The 13265-nt window shown below is 47.7% G+C and overlaps 1 protein-coding gene across 2 annotated transcripts in view; it reads left to right on the top strand.

The window, feature by feature from the left end:
- Positions 1 to 13265, top strand: part of LOC106587265 (piezo-type mechanosensitive ion channel component 1) — a 73319-nt gene that overhangs the window by 36266 nt on the left and 23788 nt on the right. For both annotated transcript variants that reach the window (XR_014382817.1, XM_014175505.3), the window contains exons 3-13: positions 2188 to 2310; positions 3180 to 3222; positions 3506 to 3662; positions 8449 to 8659; positions 9301 to 9514; positions 10433 to 10607; positions 10690 to 10797; positions 10952 to 11128; positions 11334 to 11594; positions 12334 to 12439; positions 12729 to 12910. Coding sequence is in view for 1 of the 2 variants with exons in the window: in XM_014175505.3 (XP_014030980.2) it covers positions 2188 to 2310; positions 3180 to 3222; positions 3506 to 3662; positions 8449 to 8659; positions 9301 to 9514; positions 10433 to 10607; positions 10690 to 10797; positions 10952 to 11128; positions 11334 to 11594; positions 12334 to 12439; positions 12729 to 12910 (1757 nt within the window). In the remaining variant the exon portion in view is untranslated. The remainder of the gene's footprint in view (positions 1 to 2187; positions 2311 to 3179; positions 3223 to 3505; positions 3663 to 8448; positions 8660 to 9300; positions 9515 to 10432; positions 10608 to 10689; positions 10798 to 10951; positions 11129 to 11333; positions 11595 to 12333; positions 12440 to 12728; positions 12911 to 13265) is intronic.

Genomic DNA, 13265 nt, shown 5'->3' with positions numbered 1-13265 from the left:
TATGAAACCTGCTCTGGTTCCCTATGAGGAGCTGTCTCCCTCTGGCCTTGTATGAAGACACTGGAATGCACCTCCACATTCCATTCCTACTTTACCTCTTGGAAGAGGAAACGATCCCAAAACTTTGATTACGGTGCAGATTACTTAGTGGTGTGCAATGACAGTGTAAATACAGGTAAGTGGGTCTAGGCGTGCATATTGTTGGTGTTTTAGAGGTCATGTCACTCTAGCTGACGGTCCTGAGTAATGTAACGTAGGAATGTAGTAGATGGATATCTCCATGATGACCCTGCAAAGAACTATGATGGGTTATGCTGATAGACCTTCAGGTCCTACAGGAGAGGGAAGGACTCAATAGCCTTGAACTATACCGTGACACAGGACACATGCTGAAGATTCGCAAGGCAGTTACAGAATTTGGAGTTGAGTATTAAAGAGACTATCCATGTAATGACAATGACATCATGATTTTCCAGTAGCAGGGGTAGGGAGCCGGGGGATTGAAGAGGGGGAAGACGGTGCAGTGAACTTAACTTACACACACACACACACACACTTGGAGACAGAGGAGCTTATGTGCAAGGGTTTGGGTTGCAGCAGTTGAGTAGAGCTGTCTGTAGTAAGTCAGAGTGAACTCGTCGTCAACAGGTGGTCTAGGTCGTGTACAACGCCTTCCATTACTATTTACTCCTCTCTTGGACAAGGTCCCTTCTTTTCCAACGTGCTCCTCTCTTGGACAAGGTCCCTTCTTTTCCAACGTGCTCCTCTCTTGGACAAGGTCCCTTCTTTTCCAACGTGCTCCTCTCTTGGACAAGGTCCCTTCTTTTCCAGCGTGCTCCTCTCTTGGACAAGGTCCCTTCTTTTCCAGCGTGCTCCTCTCTTGGACAAGGTCCCTTCTTTTCCAGCGTGCTCGATGTGTGTCCGCTGGTCGTTACGGTAGGCAGGCTGTGTGTCTGACATTTATCAGCACTGTCACGTCTCTTTTTAAAACATTATTTTCTATCTCGTACATGAAAAGATAAACATGTCCAACAGAGTGTCTGTGATGGATGTTGATCCTGCACAGGGGAGGGGAGGGGGGAGGGGGGGGGGCAGTCTTAACCTTTTCACAAAGTTCACATTGCGTCACTGAGGGGTGCACGCCAAATCAAATGTGAATGGTTCACTGTGCATGAAATGATTTAAAAGGATGATGCTCAGAAAGCAGGCCCATGAATGATACTCTCTCACTGCTCTGGCATACTACCTCTAGCTAGCAATGCAACGTTGAATATTATTTCATCTTCAGGTCTAGTATTAGTCATAAATGTAAATTGGTGTTCGTGGGATAAACCTACATCTGGGATCAGGGATAAGCCTGTAAATGCAGTACCTAGCCTCCTGTCTGCTGTAATTGAGGGGGTGATAGAGCAGCACTGAGCCGTTAAACTGCCCTTCGCCTTGCAGGCCGCAGAGAAAAAAAATCTCCATAAAACACAATCAAAGCCCTAAGCTCGTCCCTTCACACTGACTTGTTGTAGCTGCTAATTTTCTTGAGCCAGTCAACGCCTGTAAAGGAAAATCCCCCATGATTCCACAGGGACCTGCAGCGTTCGTTCACTACACTGGGAGTTTGTGCCTGTGTCTTAACTGTGGCCCGTTTCACACCACCGATGGGAGCTGACAGCTTTATGGGGAGACCAATCAAAGCTGCCTCACACAAACATGTGGCGAGGAGGAGGGGCTTCAGGGCTAGAACGTGCAGGGGGCCATTTTATGGTCAGCGGCACAGTTCGGCACGGTCAGTACCTCCATGCCATCCACAGGCTTGTTCCCATTTAGTTTAAAAACGGGCAATTAACTGTTACAAGCCATTCCTGCTTAGACTCTAAAGGTACTGCTGTGATTACTAGTGCCTCCATGGCCTCTGTATGTGTTCTGTGTTCTGACTGGTGGAAAATGAAGCATCATTTTGAAGGTGAGATGATGTTGAGTCAGATCAGGACAGGTCCTTGGAAAACACTTCAACCCAAACCCTCTATAATGACCTGCTGTCCTGTTCATGCTTAGTACTGTGCACGCTGCTATTTCCTGAACCTATTTTACCTGAGGGATGGGAGGAACTGGTTGTTATCCTCCCTTTTCATATTCTACATTGCCCCCCCCTCCCATTCCCCTCCTCTAACGCCATCTCTCTCTTTTCTCCAGGACATACTGGACGCTTCATCAAGGCTCTGTTCTGCACCAGTCTTCTCTTCCTGCTAGCCCATGTCTCCTTCCAGATCTGCCTGTACACTCTCCCTGACCTGGACCATGCACTGGGAAACAACTGTGAGTGAATATAGACGTCTTTGACACAGGCCGTTCCATTGCCATGTTTTCAGTCCGCATATCTAAACAATGGCCTGTGCCATACATAAGGGGCTTGTTTAGCTTCAATCACTTAGACCTCGTGTCAAACTCATCCCGCCCAGGGCCGAGTGTCTGCGGGTTTTCGCTCCGCCCTTGGAAATTTGATTGATGAATTAAGGTCGCTGATTAGTGAGGAGCTCCCCTCACCTGGTTGTCTAGGTCTTAACTGAAAGGAAAAACCAAAAACCAGCAGACACTAGACCCTCCTTGGGAAGAGTTGGACACCCCTGACTTAGACTAAAGAAACTCCTTGAAATCATTGCTTCTCCCTCCCTGATTTAATTTTTGACACGTTAAGTCCAGCTGTCTTCACACTCAGTTTACTGCTCAGTATTCCACGCCGGTGGCTAACGACAATCAGTGAATGCTCCATGCTTACCACTGTCCGTCTGTAGAAAATGTGGATTTTGTTTCGTGGTCTGCACTTGCTTTGGCCAGGCCGTATCAATATGTCCTCAAGGAGCTTTAATAGCTAAAGCAGTGTTCTTTGATGTCATATTATTTGCTTCTCTTGACCATGTGAGTTAGTCCACCATGCTGACTCCAGCTTCAGTCTGTCCATGCCTGGGCTCCTCACAAGCCCGTTCAAATACCGACACGGCGGCTTACTCCCAGAGTTACTGGGGGCTCATGGGAACATCTACGGTAGCTGCAGCAGGACTCTATGTTGTAGTTGTTCTCTACAGTTCTTGCCTTGTATGACATGTCCCGCCCCTAAACGACACTCCATGTCAGAGCCCGAGTGGCCTGGGGAGAGCTGGTAGTCCTAACACTCTCTGTCTTTACAGGTAGTTTGTGGGAGACACTATCGAGGCATGTCGGTGTATCCAGGTATGTGGGGAATGTTTGGAAACGGTGTATCTTGTCACTGAGGATCATTCCTCCCTGAACTGTGTGTGGAGATCATATACTGTTATTTTCAGAACTCAACCAATGTTCACTCTTACATCTCCTTTTGTTCTTTCTGTTTGTTCTTTGACCTTATGACTCACTGGTAGTGGTACATGTTATCATTTATGTACCCTCTTTACTGTCATTGTGTAAGTGTGTGAGAATGTACACGGTGTAGTTCCTCGTTAGGTTTTTGACCCCTGCATGTGGCTCTGTCTTCTAGGCTGCCCCTGGATGACCCGTGGAGTGGGGTGCGTCTGCTGACCCCTGACCTGGGGGTGTTTGTGATCTCCCTGGTTACCCTGGTGGTGTGTAACCGGCTGGTCAAGAAGAGAGATGACGTCACTTTCCTGCCGGTAGCCTCCGACTCCACACAGGGGGTGAGTGGTTATCTACTCTATAGACACAGACTGGGCCTCACCGCTATGCTGCTATTAATATGGGTCATATGTGGGACATGCGCGCTCACACACATTTATCATGCAAGTGCTAGGTTAAGTACCCCAGAAACACTAAATGCAGTGCTTAATTTGAGCCAAACAGGATCCGTCTCAAATGAAGCACTGCATATTAGTGTTTCTGGGGTATTTTACCTAGCACTTTCATGATAAATGTGTGTTTTGTTCCGGAAACCTATTTGGCCGGATCTGGTACCTCTCGTGTCATGAAAAATAATTGTCACTTTTTGCAATGTAAAAATGAGAATAAAAGCCATCACAGTTCATTTGAGTTGCCTATTTGTTCATTCTCCTGCACCCACAAAAAAACGTCATGTGATAAAGTAGATTCTAAGAGTTGATTTGGGTTGGGCCGGCCCGAGTCTATGGTTTATGCAACATTGTAACCTATGTTTGAGACCAACCCGTGGCTGTGTGAGAAGAGCGCCAGTATCTCTCACATAACTAGAATGAGATTCACTTTCTATGATCTCTCTGCTCTGATAGACATGAACCTGCAACTCTCATCTCTCCAGCGTTGCACTTCATCGTGTATTTCCTTTATAGAATCATAGCCGCGCCAAGGGTTCTGAAGGAACTGCAGCACCCCTGATGAATTGAAATACATTTGCCAAAGTTATAGAATTACTGCTGTCTGTTCAGAAATAAATTAAATAATTCAGAATAGCCTACTACACAATGAGAAGGCCTATAATTTAGCAATGAGAAAGCCTATCATTTAGCCTAGCTGTGGATTGTAGTCCAATAGCATAACAAGGAATAGCCTACATTTGGGAACGCCCGGCTAATCTGTCAGTGAAAAAACAGCATGTACATGTAGACAAAACAGGCCTTTCGCAATATTTCAAATACAATCGAGGGGAAATACAGGTTGGAAAGCAAATGGCTCCTGCTGAAAAGGAGCCATTTCCAAATATTGTTTTACAAAAGAGAGAGAGAGGCTTTTGGCACGAGTGCATCGGCCATCACCAGCAAGTGAGCTGCACGTCATTGGGTGAGTCAGTGAAACTGGAAAGCAGGTTTAGGACTATAACTTCCTCCTCAATATGTGTCTCCACACACCAAGGCCTAGACTATTGATGGATTCAAGACAATGTCGTTTTTATTGATCTCAGTTTGTCAGTGTCAAAGTAGCTTGCCATTTCGATAATTTGTGCTGTATTAAAAAAGATTCTGCCAAAGTCTCCAGTCATGTAACATGACGTATGAAATGCGTTTTATAAAAGTCCCCCAAAAATGTTGACCCTAGGCTACTATAAATGTTCCCCATGTGTGCAACTTATGTAAGTGCCTCTACTCTACTGCGCTATGCCACTACGTAAATGCGATGATATGCATGCAATGCTTTATTATAAAGGGGATTTTCTTCATCCGTTCCGGTACCTCAGAACCCCCCAGGTCACACCTCTCTTGCGCTCACTTTTTGTTCCGGCACCTTTCGATTTTACAAATTTAAGCACTGCTTATATAGTAGTACTCCGAACCATATATAGTAATAGTCTTGCCCTGCGAATCAGTGAGTCACAAATAGTAAGCAGTGTCCCTGGCTTCCACCACTCAGGAAATGGAAGCAGTTAATGTTATGGCACCCAATGTCTTGTCTCTGATTAAAGAGGAGGGTTATGCCTGAGGTGCTGGAATGAATGTCTGAGCTGGAATGAATGTATGAGCTGGGCTGGCCATGTCCGCCACACCCACTCGCTTGCCTCAAGCCCTTCCACACTGTTCATATTAAACTTCATGTTTTGTTCACAACCATTTCTTAAATTTAAATCATTATGTGGTAACAAACATTTGTGCATAATTACTTCGCTTTAATCATATTCCAAAATTGCAGAGTAAATAGGACATCGCATTCAGAATATTCACAGAATTTAAAGCTCACAAGACGCACAACCGAATGCTTCCGTGAAAGGCCATCTTCCTTTTGATGCAGCCAGATACTGCTGATAGCACTGTTAGTGCAATCACTGCTGATAAGAACAGATTCACCTACGGTCAGCCTATGAGCAAGAGGACATACAGGTACTGGAGGGCAGCATTATTCTCTATGGAACTGTATCATGTGGTGAAACAGTGTTGTGGTATGCTACAGTAGTTGAGTGTTACTGCTCTCTGGTGTGTTGGTGTTTGTTGTGGTGTTACTGGGGCAGAGAGAGAGACACAGTGAGGTAATGGGGAGGTTCCCTCAGGCCTGGTGCTGGTGACAGTGGTAGCTATTGTTTCACCAGCTGAGTTGGTTTCCTGCTCTGCTCCGCAGTGTGGCAGGCTAGCCCAGCCTCAGCCTGCCTGGGAGAGAGACGTAATGCTGCCTCCTACCCATGGGCCTCTACACACACACACACACTGAGGTTTCACCAGCCAGTCTATTAGTGGAAGACGTAATGCTGCCCAGACGTAATGCTGCCTCCTACCCATGGGCCTCTACACACACACACACACACTGAGGTTTCACCAGCCAGTCTATTAGTGGAAGACGTAATGCTGCCCAGACGTAATGCTGCCTCCTACCCATGGGCCTCTACACACACACACACACTGAGGTTTCACCAGCCAGTCTATTAGTGGAAGATTTTTTTCTTCCGTTTCCTTTGTTGCTGACAGTCTCGACTGCTCTTCGCTCTCCAGACTACGTTGTACTTTCAATCTCATTTTTTTTCTCTCTCCCTAATTTGTTTCTTTCTGTTGCCTTGAGCAACAGCTTTCTACTCCTGTCGTAGCCAGGGCTACCACCCAAACAAACACAGCCTGCCCCGATCTGTGTCAGACAAGGATAAAAGGACCATGACTCGATCAATGAACAAACACAACCAAACTGCTGTTGAGCCTCTTGTCCACTTTCAGACCTGCACACACATCAAAAACAACATTCTCACAACATCTCTGTGATGATGTTGTAACGTTCCGACCGCAACGTTCTGCGGCTGTTCCTGTGTTTGGGAATGAGCGGCTGCCTCCAGCCAGAGAGGCTGAGACAATGGTCTTTGATGTGGCCGGGACTCAGGGGACTGGCTGTGGAGCCTGGTGGTTTTCAGCTGGGGAAACTGGAGACTGTGTTTGTGAAATGGGCAGTTTGGGCACATCCTTTAACACATACAGTATACCTCACCTCACCCTCTCATCACACTGCATTCACTCTCCCGCTGGCTCACATGGTTTCACTCAGAACTACATCTAAGGGAGGACAGGGGAGCCAGCAGTGGGTTGTCAGTAACATAAACGTTCCTGTCTTATTTTGTAGAGGAGGATTAGTCTTCATGAAAACCCCAAGCATACTCCATGTGCAGGTCCAGAAACAGAATCCCATTAGGTTGTGCACGTGGCTAACCCTTGACACTGTCCCCGCTGTTCATCCAGGGTGTGTGGGAGGGATGTTGTGCGGGTGACCGGTTGGTGTATGTGACAGGGCGTGTGTGAGGAATGCCACCCCTCTTAGCCCACCCAAAGCGGGGATTCCTCAGTAATGAGACTCCCGTGGTCAATGGTTGACTTCACACGCTGGGGGTGTCAACGACTCCCCTGGAACAGGTCACACTGAGAGGAGGCTGGAGTCATGAAGGCCAGGCAGTCATCATAGACCACAGAGGAGCCACTGGACAGTCAGGAGAAGAGAGGGGACAGGATGGAGGGAAATAGGGAGGGAGTGTGAGGGAAAGAGAGGGAATGTATAACAGATGGATAGGGTGTATTAGGGAGATGGAGAGAGAGGTATGGGAGTGCCGGCGGCAGGAGAGTGATGTTGATGATGATCTCTTGGGAGGAACCCTAGATGAAGGAATGTTCTGGGTGCTTGATCTTTCTGCCTCTAGCAATACTTCTCCCAGATAATCATAAGACCTCGCTTGAAGGACAGAGAAGCGTCTGAAAGAAGGGAAACGTTAGTGAGAGGCAAGCATCTGTCTAGAGAGATACTTCTGGTCAGAATGAGATGGGAAAAGCGGTATTAATGAAACATGAGGGAGAGGGGGGAGAGAGAGGCCTACTTTCCTTTTATCTGTCTTTTGATAGTTCTACCGCTGTGCAGTCAGCAGCACACAGACTAACCCGAACGCTCTAGGTTAAACAGAAGACGACAGGGACTCCAGGTAATTGGACTCCCACAGACACACACACCACACACTCTGCCTCTTATGTACTGTATTCCATCATCGAGAATAATGTTGCTGATGCTTAAGATAATGCATTTTTGGTAATGGAAAGTTGCAGATACACCCTTAGAAAAAAAATGCCCTATCTAGAACCTTAAACGATGTGATTAGGTGCAGGTGTTTGTCAGGGAGTTTCCCCTTTTGAACATAGCGCCCCAGTCAGAAAGTGATCTCCATGAGTGTGTAATGTGCCATGCCAGTTTTACCGTTTACAGTGTTGACCTACTGTATGTACGTAACTGGAGATGACAAGAATAGTATCACATGTATGTCTGGTGGTTATGCTTTGTGCCAGGTTCTTGTCATGGAAGTTAAGTGCTCTTGATAACGGGGATACAGATCGCGTTGCATCTGAGATTTACCGTACTGTTGACATTACACTTTATTGAAGTATTTGTTCTCTTACGTTTTATTGTGCAATTGCTGCTGGCCTTGTGCTACAGGGCTCCCTTGCAAAAGAGACCTTTGTCTCTGGGGAAGTAAAAGTTCAAAAATAAAAAATTATTAATTACATTTATGAATATCGGTTTACATTTGGCTCATGCTTTGGTTCTTTCCAGGCAGAGGATGGGTCAGAGACAAAGGAGGGTGAAGAGGAGGAGGAAGAGGAGGGAGATGAGGAAGGCATTTCGTCGCCCAGTGAACCTGGGGATGATGTGGTTTCTGCAGCAACTCGTGCCAAGCAGCTGGCGGCCCGGCTCCGAGCCACAGCCCAGAAGGTCCTGAGGGACCTGGGCCGGATCCTGGCCATCACCCTGCTGGCTCTGGCTGGTGAGAACTAGAGGGAGGTGAGGGTAGAGTGGAGTGGAGTCAAGGGAATAACCCCTGTATTACTGCTTAATTATAAAAGGAACTTCATTAGCAGAAGAAAATGAGCAGTTTTCAGCTAGTTTCCTGCAATATTACACATTTTGACATAGGGTGGAGAGAAATGTTTGCAGTTTTTAATGATATCTGAGTGAGATTAACAAAATCAGTGCCCCCCCCCCCCCAAACTCTAATTCCACCTTGATGATTACAAGTTTATATAGCTGGCCACTAGACTAACTTACCAATCTAAAACAGTTTTGCTGGCATGGGCCGATTGAGTTACTAACAGTGACTGACGTAACAAGAGAACATCTGTTGATGCACAACCAAATTTCTAAATTGCACCTTTTGTATTCTAGTATTCTGCCTGGCAACAGTAAGTTGAGACCCTGACTGAGTTCCCCAAAAAATGTCATTTTGGTGGGAAATTGAACCAAGGGCCTTCAAAAGGGGGGCGTCCCGTTGGCCGCCAGTTACCCATCCCTGCATTGAAGTATGGGGGAACTGCTTTAAGATATCCATGTATGGGTTGTTGTATTTGAGAGACGACGTGCAGTATTATCGTGTTGATAAAGTCCCTCGCCTGTATCTCTGTTCCCCAGGCATCACGTTACCCTCGGCCTTCTCTGCAATCTACTTCCTGCTTTTCATCGGCGTGTGCACATGGTGGGCCTGCCACTTTCCCATCAGTCACCTAGGCTTCAACGTGCTGTGTGTGATGGTGGGCTTTTTCACGGCGGGCCACCTGGTGTGTCTCTACCTGTACCAGTGCCCCATTGCCCAGGGCATCTTCCCCCCTGCCAGCCTGTGGGCCAGGTCAGTACCCCACCTCTACCCAAATAAGTCATTCTATTCCCTTTTAGTCATTGTATTTCATGTCTCTAGTACCTACTCAGCTTTACTTCTCACAGGGACTGGCAGCAGCCATAGCGATGCTCCTGGTTGTCACACTAGCTCAAGATTGTGATTCAAACATATTGATTCTGAAGTGATTTGTACACAATGACTCCTTGGCTCACAAGTTTCTGATAACCTTAAACATATCATCTTTTTGGGGTTGTGATCTTGTTGAGACAGTTACAGACTGCACTCTTACCTAACAGCAGATGAGTGGAACTGAGACAGTTCTCAGTTTTGTTTCATAGTTCTCAGTATCAATGGAGGGAAGGAGGGGGAAGAAGAGGAAATGGAGTGAAATGAGAGGGGAGGAGTGGAGTGTGAAAGCTATGTGAGGAAATACTGGCAAGTTGTTTTTGGAATATTACCAAATGTAACCATCCCTCTCCTCCCCTCTTACACCTGGGATGTGAAACGGGGTGGAGGGGTGGGGGTGATGAAGCCGTCCTGTAGCATTCCATCTCGGTGCCTCAGGGTTTTGGCATAGGATGCTGGAGAGATAGAGGGAGAGATATGTACTGCTGTTATCAAGGCCTCCCAGGTGGAAACACCTGTGATCTTTCGTTCTTTCTATCTCTCCTTCTTTATCTTCACCTCTACCTCTGGCTCTTAGCCACACTCAGCCATCAACATGAGAAGTCCGTTCCAGCCCACAAATCTAACCTGACATTTCCTCTGCCTTGAAACTATACTCAATAGGCTGGGTGAACACAGGGCTAAACTGTGCGATGAAGTTGACGTCATCTGATGACGTTTCACAGAGAAACCATGTTTCCTAAACTTAACTCCATATACAAGCTTCTGTTACATTCTCTCTCACTTCTTCTCAACCCCCAGACTGTTTGGCCTCAAGGATATCATCAAACCTGGCAACTGCTCCGCCTCCTATGACCTCATCCTTAACACGGAGCATGATTGGCCGGTGTATGTCAACCCCGGGATCCTGCTTCTCCTGTACATCACCGTGGCGACGGTCCTGAAGATCAGCAGCCACCATGGATCGGCTGACAAGGTACCGACATCAGCATGCAAAGGCATGAAACATACCTCTCTGTCTGTGCTGCTTTCTGAATCAGTACTTGCTTATATGACAGGGTGAGGAGGGGGCCCAGCTTGTCAAAGGAACTGATGCTGGAGGAGGAGAGGATGTGGAACTGAAGCCCTGGTCCGCTCAGAGACGACCCAGCCAGGACGACACTGAGGTGGGCATGAGATACCTGATAGCACCCCTGCCCTGCTCCATGCAGTCCGGCCGCGCGCCATCCGCGCGCGCCACTCGCTGCTGCTGCCATTCTCTGACTGCTGTCGCCCCGCTGGTGGTGTGTTGTATAAAGGTGTGTTGTGTATGTGTTCCAGAACACGCTTCTGTCTATAGAGCGCAAAGGAGATCGCGTCACCAATGGCTCCAGTCATCAGGACTTGGGCCCAGGGCTCAGTAGCTCCCCTGATGCACAGCACGGGGACCACCCTCTGCACCTGCTGGGTAGAGTGGTCATGCAGCAGAGCTACGTGTGTGCTCTCATCGCCATGATGGTAACTCTGAAATATAATTCACATTGTAAATATATCCTCTCTATGAGCCCTATGGGTATATTAGGCTATGTTCCAATATCCACACTAGAATACCACTAAGAATGCATGGGATATTGGAACCAAGCCTTGGTTCTGTGACAGCAGTTCTCAGTGAGGGTATGTCATGTCTTACCTGAACTCCATCTCCCATGATGCCCCTCTGCAGGTGTGGAGCATCACCTACCACAGCTGGCTGACATTCGTGCTGCTGCTGTGGGCGTGTCTGATCTGGATGCTGCGTGCGAGGCGCCACTTCGCCACGCTGTGCTCTCCCTTCATCCTGCTCTACGGCCTGGCCCTCTGCTTCCTGCAGTACGTCTGGGCCATGGACCTGCAGCCGGAGCTGCCCCGCACCGTGGGCACCATGAGCCTTAGACAGCTGGGTCTGGACCGAGCCCAGTACCCCTGCCTCCGCCTGGGGGCCATGGTGAGGAGAGAGGGGGTAGGGGTGGAGGGGACAGGGTCAGCAGTGGGACAGAGGCTCTGGGAAATGTGCCTACAGGAAATTGATAGTGCAGTAGTCTGTATTCTGAAGACTGAAGAGCTGTAGTAAACATGTCCAGAAGGTATCTGTAACGGGCGTCGTATAGAGGGGACCAAGGCGCAGCGTGTTGAGTGCTCATGCTGTATTTTAATGAAATCGAACACTTAGACAAATAAACAAAACGACAGCCAACAGTTCTGTCAGGTTACACAAACGAAACAGAAAACGACTACCCACGAAAACCAAGTGGGAAAAGGCTGCCTAAGTATGGCTTCCAATCAGAGACAACGATAGACAGCTGCCTATGAATGGAAACCATAGCCGGCCAAAACATAGAAACACAAACATAGAATGCCCACCCCCTATCACACCCTGACCTAACTAAACAGAGTAAAAAACAGCTCTCTTAGGTCAGGGCGTGACAGTATCATTTAGTGCGTACCTGAAAAGTTCAACCACTCAACAAATATTTTATGTGTAAAACATGCCTGTCACATATGCTGAATAGGCTATTTAACAGTATATGCTCCTGCACTTTCTTAAAAGGTTTAGAACCACTTAAAAGTGTGGCCCTGCAGTCAATCTCCCAAACAGTGTCAAGACTGTACTCCCAATGGTGTCTCATTTCACATCTCTCTCCTCCGCTCCTCTCTCCTTCTGTCTGTTTTGTTGATCCTGTCAGCTGCTGTACACGCTGACGTTCTGGCTGCTCCTGCGCCAGTCAGTGAAGGACAACTTCAGCAGGAAGAAGGGCAGGTCTGCCCCTCTACAGGAGGTCACCACTGGAGGTGAGAGGGTACACTTCTGATTCACTCTCTCTCTCTACACAATAAAGTACTTTACCAAAGTTATGAAGTTCCCAGGTGTGTGTGTGCTTTAGTATGGTCCAGTAACATTCTCTCCCGCTATCTACATTTGACATTTTAGTCATTTAGCAGATGCTCTCATCCAGAGCCACCTTTACAGTACTGAGCGCGTCAATTTTGGCACTGACTGCAAATCATGTGCGCCGTGCAGTATGGCAGTGTCTTCTGTTTGGTTAGTAACAAGGTGCTCCTTCTCCCTTTGGGTCCACAGAGGGGAGCGGGCAGAATGAGTCTGTTCTGAAGGTTGTGGGCAGACTCGTGATGAGCTGCTATGCCAAGTACTGGATCTATGTGTGTGGAGGCATGTTCATCATGGTCAGCTTCGCGGGCAAGCTGGTGGGCTACAAGATCATCTACATGCTGCTCTTCCTGCTTTGCCTCTGTCTCTACCAGGTATGTAGGCGCCATCAGTCCAGGGGGTCACACTCTGAAGTCCTTTTAATCTATGACCCCCATCATCAACTCCTTGCGATTTCCATATTACAACACTACTTTATTGGTCCGACTGCTACTTCGTACGTGTGTTCCCTGCTTCTGCTCTCAACCCTCCACACACAAACAAATATGAGTGTAACACAGGGTCAGCCCACAGTGCAGCACACAACAAACTGGTTTTATGTGGCAAATTGCCCCTGGTCGCACTGGGGATAACTCCGTTACCTCGATTTGACCTGTGGTCAAACTGACTGGTCAATGACATGTTAATGAATGTTGCTGTTGTTGGCCACCCCCACCGTGACTGTAACTG

The sequence above is a fragment of the Salmo salar genome, chromosome 26, assembly GCF_965601325.2.
Source record: "Salmo salar chromosome 26, fSalSal1, whole genome shotgun sequence".
NCBI classification, from domain to species: domain Eukaryota; kingdom Metazoa; phylum Chordata; class Actinopteri; order Salmoniformes; family Salmonidae; genus Salmo; species Salmo salar.
This window is presented reverse-complemented; position numbering and strand designations above follow the sequence as displayed.